Consider the following 15,898-nt stretch of genomic DNA (forward strand, 5'->3'; position numbering starts at 1 on the left):
CTCAGAACTGGGCCAGTAAGAAGGCCTTCACCAGATATGGCCCCTTGACCTTGGACCTCCAGAACCATAAGGCAAAATAAACATCTTTTCTTTAAAAGTTAGTCTGCCTCAGATATTTCATTATCGTAATGAAAAAAAAAGACTGATACACAACTCCAGGCCCAAATATCTTCACTGGGGAATTTCATCAAACATTTCAAGAAGAAAAAATATTATTTTATATGAACTCTTTCTGAAAATTAAAGAGTTCATTCACTCTATGAACACAGCAATTCCTTGTACTAAAACCAGATAAGAATATCAGAAGAAAACAATAGACCTATACAAACCACAAACTAGATGCAAAAATGGTCAACATGTTAGCAAACTGAGTCCAAACTATGTAAAAAGGATAACACACCATGACAAAGTGGGATGTATCCCAGGAATGTAAGTAGAGTTTAATAAGTAAAAATCAATTAGTATAAGTCATTATATTAACATAATGAAAAGACCAGACAGTTACCTCAATAGATGCAGAAAAAGCATCCATTGCTAATTCACATCTATTGCTAACTTAAAACAAAAACAAAACAACACAAATAAACTAGGAACAGAAACAAGCATTCTCACTCTAATAAAGAACATCATGAAAAAACTGGAGCTAATACCATGCCTTATTTAAAAAAAACTGAACATTTATTTCCCAAGATCAAGAATGAGATGTGTATAAATGTCTGCTTTACCGTATCCAATATTATCCTGGAAATTCTAGATGATGTAATATACAAGAAAAAATGATAATAGGCATCCAGATTAAAAATGAAAACTGTCTATATTCACTAATCATATGATCACTTTTGTAAAAAATCTAATAAAACCCATAAAAACACTACTAGAACTAATAGAAGAGTTTAGCAAGGTTGAGGAGAACTCAAGATGAATACCAAAAAACAGTTATACCACATAAGTACATTTTATAAAAGTATATATTAAGTTAAAAGACATTTTAAAAAGTCAACTGGGGGGCTGGGGATGTAATTCAGTGGAAGAACATGGAACTGATATATTTTACTGTTCTTTACTTATTTGAAATGTTTGCTTGTTTTATAATCTTAATCTTCCCTACTAATTCTTGATAGAATAATCTGGTTCCTAATTATTCAGATTAAACAGATTCTCAATTAATAAAAGTGCCAGATATCAGAGACATAACTGGTGATTTTTGGGTTTTGAGACACTACAAAGAGACATTCACCTGTTTTCCATGAAAGTCTGATTCCCCAACAAGAAGACTGAAATATACTTGTAGTAACAATTTTAATAAGATAAATAATCTGGAACTAAAGACTGTGATATGTATATGAACAAATAAATATATTAGAACACATGTGGTGATGCTTTTAATTTTAAATTAAAAACAGGATTTTAAGGTGGACACACCTATAGTCCCAGCTATTCAGAAGGCTAAGGCAAGAGGATCACTTGAGCCCAGAAATTTGAGGCCAGCCTGGGCTATAAAGAGGAACACCCATCTCAAAAATAAATAAACAAATAAAATAAAAAGGCTTTTATGAAGCTAAAAATGTCTGCTTCTTGTTATAATTGTAGGTGTAAATAATATATTGAAGTCAATTCTATGAACTTCCACTTGAATCAATGGATTAAAATTCTAAGTTAGGGGCTGGGGATGTGGCTCAAGTGGTAGTGTGCTTGCCTAGCATGCGTGAGGCACTGGGTTCGATTCTCAGCACCACATAAAAAATAAAATAAAGATATTGTGTCAACCTAAAAAACTAAAAAATAAATATTAAAAAAAATTCTAAGTTAAAATGCTGAAGGCACATTTACTGCAAACTCACACCTGTACATAATCTAGAGAGATTCTCTTTAGGACAGCAGTTCCCAACCTTTGCTGTAGATTTTCAATGCCTAGAAAGCTTTAAAAAATCCTGATATCCATGTGACACCCCAGAAAAATCAAATTAGATGAGATCTGTGGGGTTGGGGGCAGGCATCAGCACTTTTTAATAGATCTCAGCTGATTCCAAAGTGAAATAAAGTTTGAGCGCTAAGACTTTAGGGCAAAGTTCGCTAGTGCTTCCATTATCAAATTAGTAACTTAATTTAGAGCCATTATAGATAGTTTTAAGTCTCTAACAGCCTGTCTGAGTAAAATACTGTGCAAAGCTTCTTAGCAATAACCATCTTCTTATAGGGACAGAGATAGAAGCTAAAATTCTATGACTAGAAGAAAAAAGGGAGGAGATAGGAATCGATTTCAAAATGCTCCACCGAGTTTACCCAAGAAAACACAAAGTCACTCAGACTAACCAAGAACTGTCAGCTTGGACTATGAAATTAAGCCCAACCAGCAGACATGTTCTCAAACAAAATGACAGACTGACACTTATCTCACAAGGCACATCTTTACATCTGGGGTGCCTCCATTCTGGTATACCTGGAACACCACCCACTTAAAACTCTCACCCAAATCTTATCAGAGAAATTTATAGAAGGCTCAAATATTAAGGATGTAGTTGTAGAACTTGCAGGCAAGAAAATGTACTAAGCCCACCTTGACAGGTGGGACATCAAAGGCCTCCTATAGCATTTGGTTAATAGGCATTAAAAACCTCTACCTCTGCTTCTGCCACTTCTCCCCATGCCTGTGACCAAACTTGACACAACTCTCCTACTTGTGTTCTGGTTTCAGTGGGGATAGGTATGTATGAGCAGAAGTGAGTGTGGGGCTATTTCTATAATGGATCCATAAACTGCCAAAACAAAACGTAGTAACATACTTACCTTATGGCACATGTAGGAACCACCTTTCTTCACTCTGTCTTTCCCAGAAGGAGGGCCTTTCTAAGGATAAAGAGAAAAAATTCCGTTAGTCCAGACAACATGGGTGCCCCTCACAGAGTGGAGAGTCCACTTGGGCTCATCTGGCCATCTTGAGTTTACTTCAACTCTTCATATGCATTTATTTCTACCTGGGCATTGCACCTGTATCCTCACACCTTCCCAAATGCCCTCCCACTGACTTCTAAATTGCATGTCAAGTTCCCACTCTTTGATGAAGTCTTTGTGACTATAGGGAGCAATCCCGTCTCTAATCCCATTTCTAGCCTAGATGCCTGGGTACAAAGCCCTTTGGAAACATCTCTTGCCTTCTCAATACTGACATGCAAATTTATCCTGCATTATAACTGGTTTGTTCAACCAGAAGGCAAGATTTTTTGCATGATGTTGTTACAATTCCACTCTGCAATACCCAATAAACCCATTGCCAATTTAATAATTTTTTTATTATTGAGGCCTAACTTATAAAGAGTAAAAAACACTTTTTTTTTAAGACCAGAGATTGAACCCAGGGGCATTTAACTACTGAGCCACAATCCCAGGCCTTTTTATTTTTATTTTCAGATAGGGTCTCACTAAGTTGCTTATAGCCTTGCTAAATTGCTGAGGCTACTCTTGATCTGCTGCCTCAGCCTATTCCGAATCACTGGGATTACAGGCATACACCAACACACCCAGTTAAAATCACTCCCTTTAAAACACAATATCAATGAGTTTTGACAACTATATACAGCCACATAAGATAATCAAAAATAAAGAATATAGTACCTTTAAAAAATAGATTTGTAGAGTGTCAACTCTGAACAAGGCACAGTTCTGAGCACTTTGCAAATATTAACTCACGTGGCCCCACAACCACTCTGCAGTTAGGTTAGGTAAGTGGCAGAGTGGGATTCACACCCAGACAGCTCTACTGCAGGGTCCATGCTCCCAATCACTCTGCCTTGCTCCCTGTTAGCAACCCAAACTGAAGCAAACTGGGGACAGCCTAAAGGAGGCAAGAAGGAGAAGTGACTGTCATTAAATTAGGATCCAGATTGAGCAGCCTAAAGATGACTGTTTCTTCTAGAAAGAGCGTCAGATAACAGGGCAAGGCAAATGAAGATCCGGCAGCTTCCACTGCCAGATTAAACGCCTCAGCACCAGGAAAGCCACGCAAAGGGCATCTGAGAAGTACCAACAAGCTCCTGTGAGCCGGAGCCCCTCAGGGGAGCAGGCTGGGGTAAGGATAGCTATGCTTTTGCTTTGATCTTCAAAAAGACAACTAATAGCACAGCCTTCTGCTCTATTTATTGAAAACAAGAGAAGCTGGACAACCCTCTTCCTGTCTTGATCTCCCTATTTCTTGTCAACAACCTATTGTCAAGGGCCATTGCATAAGTGGCAAAAGTTACAAGAACCACATTTTCTCCAAGTATGGCTGATGTAGCTGTCCTGTGAATGTAACGTGTGGGCAGAAGTGCATGTTTTCTTCTAAGTATTTCCAGACACTCAGAAACTGTCTCAGGCAAAGTCACTGGCTCTTCGTTATTCCTCTACTGGGTCATGGTATTTCCAAGGCATTAAGGGCTTAATGTTAAATTAATAAACTTTATTGATTATAATAGGCAAGCGGAAAAATATAGAAAGCTACATGCAAAAATAAGGACTAGCATCACAGCTTTCTTTCCAGGAATATCCCAAACCTGACAGACATAGCAGCAGAATCCTCTGGTGAGTTTACTATATAAAAGCAAGACATTCACCAGAGCATAAATGGAAGTATTCACAGCTGTGTATCTGTCCCATAAAACGATCACACTCTCTTGGATTAAACTTGATTGCAAATTCTTTTTTTTTTTTTTAGTTGTAGATGAACATAATATCTGAACATAGTATCTTTATTTTATTTATTTATTTTTATGTGGTGCAGAGGATTGCGCCCAGTGCCTCGCACATGCTAGGCGAGCGCTGTACCACTGAGCCACAACACCAACCCTTGATTGGAAATTTTTGAATTACACTACTTCAGCTGGTTCTCCAAATGCTGTGACCATGTACTGAATGACAGATTAATTCTGATTGAGGCCTCACTGTATCTGCTAGTATGCAAGATTAAATTCTTCCGTCAAGATACATCTAAGAACAAGGAGCTGATTTGCCAACACGAAGATGTGAGAACCTATTCCAATAACCCAAGGCTGCAATCGATCAATGAAACACTCATCTCAGTGACAGCACTACTGAGAGTCATCCCATGTTGATTTGATAGCAGCAGTTAACACTATTCAGCTGGTTGCTATAAATAAGACTATTTTTGCTGGAAAACGTCATGACGCAAGATTAGCCACAACTGTCGAAAATGCTTACCACTTTGCCAAAAGGCAGAAAAATTACTAGGAGGATGGACTAGATTGAACAGAGTTCCAAAAATTCAGGGTCACTCAGAGCCTTAAACGTTGTGAATTATTTTACTACTCTACTAATGAAGATTTTTCTAATCTTCATTAATCTTTTCAAAGAACCAGCTCTTTGTGTCACTGATTCTCCCCTGATTCTTGTGTTTTCAATTTCATTGATTTCTGCTCTTTTATTATTTCCTTCTTTTTGCTTACTTTGGGCTTAGTTTGCAGGCTTTTCCTCTTTTCCTTTCTTTTTTTTTTTTTCCTCTTTTGGTGCTGGGCACTGAACCAGGCTAAGCACCTGGTGACCTTTCCTCTTTTGTAATGTATACATGCACTGCTACAAATTTCCTAATTAGTGCTGCTTTTATCAAGTCCTGCAAATTCTCATGTTGTATTTCCCTTTTCCTTCCATTCAATCTATGGCTTGATTTGCCTTGAATTTCCTTTATGACCCAAGGATTAGAAGTACGTTGCTTATTTCTATGTGTTGGGAGAGTTTCCTATTACATTTGTTATTGATTTCTAGTTGGATTTTATTGTGGTTAGAAAACACATCCTATGTGATTTCCATTTTTAAAACTTTTCTTAGTGAGGTTCATTTTATGGTATATGATATGGTCTATCCTGGTACACATCCCATGAGCACTTAAAAAGAATCGGTATTTTACTATTGCAGGGTAAACTGTTCCAGAAATGTCAAATAAATAGATCCTGTTGGTTGACAGTATTGTTGAATTCTTCTATATACTTGCTAATTTTCTAATTGTACTATTAATTGTTGATAAAAGGGGAACTAAAGTCTCCAAATATTCTTGTGGATTATTCTACTTTTCCTATTTGTCTTTGCTTCTCATATTTCAGGTATATTCATTAGGCCATAATATTACTCTGTCCTCTTAGTGGAATAAACATTTTGTCATTAGATAATGTCCTTCCCTGACTAGTAATTTTCTTTGCTTTGAAGTCTTCTTTAAATGCTATTAATATAGCCATTTCTGCTTTCCTATGAGTAATGTTTGCATAATACCTTATTCCATTTTCAATTTGCTTCTATCACTATACATGAAGTGAGTTTTTTGTAGATAGTCTATTATTGGACTTGTCTTTTAATGTATTTAGACCATGTACTTTTAATATAATTTTGATGTTGAGACTTACATTTGTGATTTTATTTCACTTTTTGTTTCCCATCTGTTACCTATTCTTTCTCCTGCCTTCCTTTGGATTTCCTCAAACAATATTTTGTTCAAGAATTCCAATTTTTTTTTTTTACTATAGGGCTTTTCAGTGCATCCCTTTGTATAGATTTTTTTTTTTGTAGTTGTAGATGGACAGCAGGCCTTTATTTTATTTGTTTATTTTTATGTGTTACTGATAATCGAACCCAGTGCCTCATGCATGCAAGGCAACCCTCTACCACTAAGCTACCGCCCCAGCCCATATATAGCATTTTTAACAGTTACTCTAGGAATGTGTGAACATATGTGAGAGAAATATACAGACACACATGCATGCACGCCATCATACAACGATATAACTGGTAAAATGACACAGTTAATGGATGGTTTGTTTTTGTTTTGTTTTTTTCAGCCCTTTGATTATGTCACACCACTAACTTCTGTTCTCTATTGTTTCTGATAAAAAATAGTAATTAATCACCTTATTATTGCTCTCTATATAATTATTTTTCTCTTATTGCATTCAAGATTTTCTCTATCTCCCAACAGTGTGGTTATGATTTGTCTAGCTGAGTTTCTCTGTTTGTTTATTCTCACTTACGTTCATTGAACTTCTTAAAACTATTTTTAAAAAATCAATGAGATTGGAAAATTTTCAGAATATTTCCTCAAATTTTTTTATCCCTTTGTCTCCTCACCATCTTGGGCTCCCATGAAACATACTGAAATTGTGTTAGAATGTGTGATACCATTGCACAGGACTATTCTGATTTTCTCCAGTATTTTTTTTTTTTTTTTTTTTGCTCTTTGATTTGGATAACTGCTCTTGATCTACCTTCAGGTTCACTGATTCTTCTATCATTTCTAATCTGCTACTAAGTTCATCTATGGAATATTTCATATCAGTTAGTGCACTTTCCAATTTTAGAAATTCCATTTGGTTCTTTTTAAAAATAATTTCCATTTGTCTGTTTGTAATTCCCTATTTGTTGACTCACAATATATTTTGTGCTGATTCTTCAAATGATATATTCTTCTTTAGTTCTTTAAATATATTAGTTGCTTTCTTTTTATTTTTTTTTAAAGAGAGAGAGAGAATTTTTAATATTAATTTTCTTTAGTTTTCAGCGGACACAACCTCTTTGTTTGTATGTGGTGCTGAGGATTGAACCTGGGCCGCACGCATGCCAGGCGAGCGCGCTACTGCTTGAGCTACATCCCCAGCCCCCTTTGTTTTCTTTTTTGGAGATAAGGTATGTCATATTGCCCAGAATGGCCTCAAATTCCTGGGCTCAAGCAATCTTGCTGCCTTATACTCCCAAGTCACTGGGACTACAAGCACATGATTCAGACTGGCCTTATGTTAGCTGCTTTTAAGTCTTTGTTAGATCCAACATCTGGGACTACTGAGAGTCAGCTTCCATTTAAATAATCTTTTTCCTTAGTACAAGTCGCACTTAAGTGACAGTCTGCATGTTCATCACATATTAGCTGAAAAGTGGGTATTTATGATGTTCCTACATATAAAATGCAGTGTGTGTGTGTGTGTGTGTGTGTGTGTGTGTGTGTTTGTTTGTGTAGATCAATACATATAACAGCAACTTTGGACTGTTTTTTTTCCCTGAATTTTTCTGAAGGATGTGGTTTTAATAACTTACCTGAATATTAACTGTTTAATCTGTTTTTTCATCATCTACAACCATTGATGGCTCCGCTCAAATTTTTTATTTTCCAACCTGGCTCCCTTGAGGTCGTACCTGTGTTGCATACTTTAATGTTCAGCCAATTACTTAAGCAAAGGTTCTGATAAAACACCTTGAGCCCATGAGGCTAATAAGGAATAGCATTCCAAGTGTGAATCATCAAATCCCCCAGACCTTCACCTTGCTTGGCTCTCCTGGGTCTTCCCCACCTTACACTTAGCAATGACTAAAGATGGATGGCTGAGCCTAGCAAAGCTTATCCCTTTAAGGTCTCTTACGTCCATGATCTCCCTTTTAAATATCTGGCTGGTCCTCCACCCATTCCACGTCAGAACTGCTAACTTGGGTTAGTAATGCTGCAGGATTTTGGGAAGTATTCTGAGGTGAAGCTGATGACTTTAGCTAACAAAGCCACACATTTTCAGTGCCCACTTTCTCCATCCGGAGTCAACACTACCACCCTTTTGCTGTAAGGCAAATGATTTTTACCACCATCTCAAAGCTACAATTTATTTTTGCAGACAGAGGATATGAGATTAGTCCCAGGTAAGAATGTCGGGTATTCCCAACCATTCTTGCCCAAAGGTCTACAATTTTCTCAAGAATAAACACATCTCAATTTTTTCTATGTCTTTGGTAGATTTCCAGTGCCATGTTTGTTTTCTGATTTAGGAATCACTTGATCTCTTCATATTGTAGTTACTGAAACAAGGACCCAACCAAAAATATCCAGATCCCCCAACAAGTATGAAACTTGTTGAAATCCTGATTTTCGACATGCCAATTATAGAAAAACATTCATCAGATATTAAGGAAATTTGGTAATATTAAAGAATTACTGTTAAACTTTTTTGAGATTTGAGAATGCCACAAGAGTTGTTTACTTTTTTAAAAAGCATACTGAAGTTTTTTTAGGAAAAAATTTCAAACGACATTTGGGATTTGTTTTAAAATAACCCAAAGATGTTAGATTAAACTAAAGTAGATAATTATTAATGTGACAGCTTTACAATATATCACCTTCGCTAGAATGAACCTCATGTCCCCAAATTCTCTCCCGTTTCTGTTTCTGACGAGGGTGACCTATAGGAAACATTTACTGGGAAAGCTGGGAGAGAAGAGAAGTAGCAGCCATGGTGTTTTCATGCTCAGGAGACTGATATGCAGACACCAGGCTGTCCTACAGCTCCTGCTACCCTGCTCTGGATCCTCCTTTGGCTTTTGTGACTCTGGGGCAGGTGTAGTCTGAGCCCTGGGATAAAGAACAGTAGATTCGTGTACATAAACCCACATCATCAAGGCTAAAGCCTTGGTTCCAATCCACCTGGATGGACTCGAGGGCATGTTTACAAAGTTCAGTTCACCTCTGCTCCCCCACTGGACATCACCTTTCTTTCCAACTGTTTTCTGCCCAGACCTCAAGTCCCTGCACTAGACTAGAGTCACTGCATAAGGTGACCACTCTGTAACAGATTCTGCATTTCACACACCTATATGACTGAATCATGGCTGGCAGAGTGAACAGTCATTAAGCTGATTTATGGGCATATTCTATTTTCAGTTATATTCTAGTATTTTTAAAACAAAAAGCCAAAAAGGTAACATAGGCACAATATGTTAACATTAGCACATACTCTCCTTATAAATGCAGCCATTAAAGAACTCTTACTACTGCTACCTGAAGAGAAAAAAAAAAAAAAAGAAGAGGTTCAGCGACAGGGTGTGAATTTCGTACCTTTGAAAATTTGCATTCATGAATTATTTGGGGTTATTTTATTTTTTTTAAGTTATGGATGGATACAATACCTTTATTTTATTTATTCATTTTATGTGGTGCTGGGGATTGAACCCAGTGCCTCACATGTGCGAGGCAAGGGCTCTCTGCCACTGAGCCACAACCCCAGCCCTACTTATTTGTTTTTTAATGAAAAAAAAAAAAATAGGAACACATTCAGTAGGATAAAATCCAAAATGCTCTGGCATGCATCAGGGTAGCTCGGGAAGAAGCATCCACCACACAGACTTTCCCTTTATACCCGTCACCTCTTGAAACACCAGATGCTGGCTGATAGCCCGTCAGCTACTGGTGGACAGTGGGCAGGTTCGGAAAGACAATGCAGTTTACAACCATTTGGATCCTTCCTGTACCCCTAATGGGAATCAGAGCTTCACAGAAAAGGTGGGTGCAAATGATTTACTTCTGGGGAGTAAGGTCCAGGTAACAGAAATTAGAAAACGCCTTTGGGAAGCAAAGAGTGCAAATTCCCTGCATCCAATAAAATAAAACTTGGACCTTGAAATTTTTCAAGTTTCCAAGAGAATGTTAGAAGACCTTTTAACATTTATTGATGAAATATCTGTTCAGGTTAGCCAAAACAGATGGTCTACAAACCCTACATCCTTCCTACCTTACATTACTACCATTTATCTTCAAGCCCTGGGACAATGAATTTCTCCTGTTCTTGCAGTGATACTTGATTATTTCTGCCTAATATGCTCATCTGCACTTGTTCATTAAACTCCAATTCATCTTGCATTATCCATCCAAATGTTAAAATGTTATCTTTTGTGTGAAAGAGGGTGGATTTGGGGATTGAACCCAGGGCCTTGTGCATGCTAGGCAAATGCTCTACTACTGAGCTACATAGCCAGCCCTCTTTAATTTTTACTTTGTGATAAGGTCTAAGTTTCTGAGGCTGACCTCAAATATGCAATGCTCCTGCCCCAACCTCCTGAGTAGCCGAGATTGAAGATGTCTACCATACCCGCCTGGCCTCAAATGTTCTCTTTTATGAGGGCATTGGCTCCAGTTTCAGACAACCTGCCTGGGTTCAAATCCTAACTCTAATACTGACTATGAGATTGTGGGCCAGTTAGAACCCCTCTATCTCCCAGGCTTCTCCTGTGTAAAATGAAGATAATATTTGAGCCTACTTACTGTATTAATATGTGGATTAAATAATATACAGGAAGCACATAGCAAATAATGAAGAATAAATGTCACTGATGATACTTTTACAAGTTATTAGTTAATAACTAACTCAGGTTTCCCAAAGGTAACCATAAATTTAGTAATCTTGGTGGCATATAATTAGCTCTTCAAATTCTAAACCCTCAGAGACCACTTGGCCTAGTTTTTTAAAGGTCAAATTCCCAAATGGCCTCCAAGTTTCTAATAAAATATATGGCATATTAATAACTTATAGGATTAAAGACAGACTTTTATATTACAATGAAAGTACTTAGCAAGGTACAGAGGCAGTCACCTCTATACCTGCACACAAACATCCTGTGGCCATTAGACACAGCAGAGTGAACTTCAACCTCGAGGCACTTTTAAAACTCTGAAGATGTTATTTGCCTTTGCACTACTTTCTTTTCCCTCACCCAGCTCAAATTATACCATGAACATCTGAGAGGAAAACTAAAGCTCATTATTTTCAATTTGACAAGGGCAGCTGTCCTTTATTTAAAATATTTGTGAGAAAATCCAGCAATCCTATTGTTACCTTATAAGTGTTTGAATCCTGGGAAGTAATTTTAGATTCCTCCCTTACCCTCATCCCAACATCCGACTGGTCTGATGAGCTTTGCCTCCAAAGAAGATCTCTAAAGGATTACAGTCCATCATCTCCATGGTAACCTGCCTGGTCCAGATCACCAGCATTTCTCATCTGGACCAACTACAATAGCCTCCTAACAGGTCTTGAGGCTTCCAAAACGGTACCTCTACTGTGATAGAAAGAAAGCAGATCAGGAGTTGTGTGGGTATAGCAGGCAGAGAAGGGCGGACCAAGGGATTACAAAGTGGCACAAGAAAACTTTTTTAGTGTCTTAAATGGTGATTTCATAGATGTATTTCCCTCTATCCATCAAAGCTCATCAGCATTAATGATTCTTTAGGGGCTGGGATTGTGGCTCAGTGGTAGAGCGCTTGCCTAGCACAGGTGGGGCCGGGTTCGATCCTCAGCACCACATAAAAATAAAGGTATTGTGTTGTGTCCATCTACACCTAAAAAAATAAATATTAAAAAAAATTCGTTCTTAAAAAAAATTCTTTAATGACTTCTATTATAAAGACAGTGTGTACTTATGTTAACATATTGGGCATATGTTACTTTAAAGTATTTAAATATAAAGCTGTTTGAAAATGAAAATAAAGAAGATGACTTTTTTTATTTTTTAGTTGGACACAATGCCTTTATTTTCTTTATTTATTTATTTTTATGTGGTGCTGAGGATTGAACCCAGGGCCTTGCACGTGCTAGGCGAGCACTCTACCGCTGAGCCACAGCCCCAGCCCCAAGAAGACGACATTTTTAAATAAAATATGACATCTAGGATTTGTTTCAAATAATCCTGAAGAAAAAGTTACCAGGAATAAGGAAGTTGAAAACACAAATAAAACAAAATTAGTCATGAGTTGATAACTATTAAAGCTAAATATTAAGGTCACTGGGGTTTAATATACTATTTTTTTTCTACTTTTGCATGTTTGGAATTTTCTGTAAAAAAAAAAACAATTTTTTTTTAAGTTAAAGGATACAAAACTGTGAACCAGGATAAATGAAAAGAAGAAAAGACTATGCTTTCCAGGGCTCCAAAATGTTAGCAATCAAAGACTTCCTTAGAAGTTCAAGTGCAAAAAACTTCAGAGTTCATAAGGACAGATTTTACTCTCCACTCTGTAATCTTGAGAGGTGGGTGTGATCCTTGGAGAGTTAAGCTGCCCTTGTCCTGGTTGGCTGAAGAGGGGCTCCCTGGCACACTTGGCTTCCAGGCAAGCCTTCAAGCCAGCAGATCACACGGGCTCCCACAGGCCTGGTTCCAGCAGCCTGAAGTTTAGGGTAACAGAAAAGTCATCTTGCTGTCTATTTGAAAGATTCCATGCACGCTGAAGCAGCATCGCTGTTAAGTTACCAGGCACTACAACAATAAGCAGCTCAGAAACCGGCTAACAGGAGCAGTGTTTGTATCAACAGACATAGCTTTGGCTCACCTACCTTGAAAAGGAATTCTCTTTTCAATTATCTCCACCATCTTTTCAGAAATACTTTGTTTCAAGCATCCCAGAAATTAAAATGACTGGCAACTCTGTTAATTATGCTACCTGATATTTACTGGAAACATCCCAACCCTCATCATCTCATCTGATTCTCACAATAACCCTGGAAAGCAGGAAGTATCATTATGCCTATTTTAGAGATGAGGAATACTGAAGCTTGGCAAGATGAAATAACTGGGGTGTCAGGTCACACGGCTGGTAACAGAGAACCATCAATCAAAGACCATCACACCACACACCTTCAAACTTACCCACCCCACCTTGCCGATTCCAGTCAGGTTTTCATCGCTGTGACCAAAAGACCTGACAAGAACAGCTTAGAACAGGAAAAGTTTATTTGGGTTCACAGAGGTTCAGTCCTTGGTTGGCCAACTCCATTGCTCTAGGCCCAACATAAGACAGAACATGGTGGAAGGGCATGGTGGAGGAAAGCAGCTCAGAACAGGACCACCAGCAAACAGAGAGATCTGCTCACCAAGGGCAAAATATAAACCCAAAAGGACATGCCCCCAGTGACATACCTCCTCCAGCCAGCCACTACCTAGATATAGTTACCTTCTAGTTAAATCTATTCAATTCAACTGGATTAATCCAACAATTAGGTTACAGCTCTCAAAATATAATCATCCCACCTCTGAATACTCTTGCATAGTCTCACACATGAGTTTCTGGGAGCCATCTCATATCCAAACCAGAATAGTGCCTAACCAGACCAACTGCCTTCTAGGCTTGGAAGCACCTGTAATGGAGGTGAGTATGTGAAATAATAAAGTAAAATATCCCAATAATGTCATTTTTTTATATCCAGTGTCAACATGACAAAGGATTTTAGGAGTGGGCAGATAAAATCATTAGTTCAAATAAAGCTTTTTGAATCATGTGGAATTTTATTTATCCCCTAGGATAAGGACCAACAAAAAAGAAACTGCAATTAGCTTCAGTTATTGCATGAAGAGAATAAAGAGGAAGGTAAAGCCTAAAGAAAGGTCAAAGATAGAAAAGCAGAGATCAGACAAAAGAATCACACATTAAACACATAAACCAAATTAACAACCCCCAAGCTATTTTCTCTGTGAAACTAGCACGCACTGTCACAGCAATGACCCTGTTAGTGAAATGAATGAAAACAGTCATTTCCTCCATGATAGGTTTAAAAGGAAAAGAATTCTCAAAACTAACTAACACCACACATGATGGCTCTTCATTTCCCAAGAAAGTATATACCTTTCATAGTCCAAGGTCTATGGTAACAATTCTTGCCAGTTTCAGAGTAATGCATAAAACTTGGTACTTAAAATACTAATTCTAATGGTAGAATAAGTGGCACCTACGTAAACAACAGTAGCTGATATTTACTGAGCACATGTTCTACCTGGGTATTGTTTTTCTTGTTTTCAATCTGCAAAACAACCTTAGACACAACTTCTATAAGTTGTGTAAAATCACGTAATTTATTATTCAGATAAGAATACTTTCAAGGAGTGAAAGGGAAGCTATCAACAATCATGCCAGGCACAGACAGAAACCATGAATGTCTGGGTACTGAGTCTTTTGTACCATTTTACAAATGAGGAACTGAACAGCCTGCCAAGGTCACTCAGCTAGTAGGTGGAGGAGCAGGGCTCCAGTCCAGGCTGCAGCTCCAAGGTCAGACTCACCCCTCGGTGAAGTGCACCCTGTGCCTTCAGCACTCTATGCTGCCTCATAGAGTACCATAATTTTTAAGTAAGTCTCTCAAGTGTTTCAAATTGTAGTGCATGAACATTTCTATATTTATGAACCCCTTTCGAGAAAACAGCTTAAATCCAAGGGAAATTTGAGTCAAGAGTTCATATTTGTTTTTATTTTAAAATATTTTTAGTCGCTGATATACACAATACCTTTGTTTTATTTATTTATTTTTATGTGGTGCTGAGGATCAAACTCAGTGCCTCACACGTGCCTGGCAAGCCACTGAGCCATAATCCCAGCCAGCCTCCATATTTGTTTCTATTCATTAGCCTGTGGATGGAGCCAACATTGCACCTGGCTCAGTGAGCAACTCTCAGGCTCTCCTGCTCCTTCCACTCAGGGTTATACACACCAAAAGCAGCAACACCTACCATTAGGACATCTGTACTTAGGGCGACACCACTCGTGTCATGGGTGGTTCACTGACTCAGGCCACCTGGGTTTTTCTCCCACACCATGGACGCCACTGCTCCACTTCACAAAACTGCTTGGTTGAGTTTCATCGACTGGAATGGTTTTCAAACACTTCCATGGACAGGAATAATAAAGTAATAAATACAGAGGAGTTGACATTTTCCTTTCTTTAAAAAATAAATGACAATTGCCCTAAAATTTCAATGAACCAGAATTCGGGTGGGAAGTGTTTTGAGACTGCTAATAGACATGCGGTTTAAGCAATGTTGTAGTGCACATTCACATTATACCCCACACAAGCAACATCTACTGTGCTTTGCCCTTACTATTCTATCTGTCCTCACATGACACAGGACTTGATTTGCCACTCCACCAGGGTCTCTGTTAAATGACACCTCACCCAATCCCTCCTTCCTGTGTGTACCACATCTCTCTCCCCTTTAATCCCAGTTGTGGTGTAACCAAAAATAAATATTTGGTCTTTTCCCAGTTCCTGGCACAGAGTTGCTGAAACCCTTGGCAACTCTAGAATGGAGAGCACCTTTCTTCAGTATGCTAATGAGATGACTCAGGGCCAGA

The 15,898-nt window shown here is 38.1% G+C and overlaps 1 protein-coding gene across 3 annotated transcripts in view; it reads right to left on the reverse strand.

Annotated features, from left to right (window-relative positions):
• The window catches only part of Sumf1 (sulfatase modifying factor 1), an 84,639-nt gene that overhangs the window by 8,636 nt on the left and 60,105 nt on the right, over positions 1 to 15,898 (reverse strand). For all 3 annotated transcript variants that reach the window (XM_026383111.2, XM_026383110.2, XM_026383109.2), the window contains one exon: positions 2,788 to 2,847. In XM_026383111.2, coding sequence (XP_026238896.1) covers positions 2,788 to 2,847 — 60 coding nt within the window. The remainder of the gene's footprint in view (positions 1 to 2,787; positions 2,848 to 15,898) is intronic.

Source organism: Urocitellus parryii, chromosome 16 (assembly GCF_045843805.1).
Source record: "Urocitellus parryii isolate mUroPar1 chromosome 16, mUroPar1.hap1, whole genome shotgun sequence".
Taxonomy (NCBI): Eukaryota; Metazoa; Chordata; class Mammalia; order Rodentia; family Sciuridae; genus Urocitellus; species Urocitellus parryii.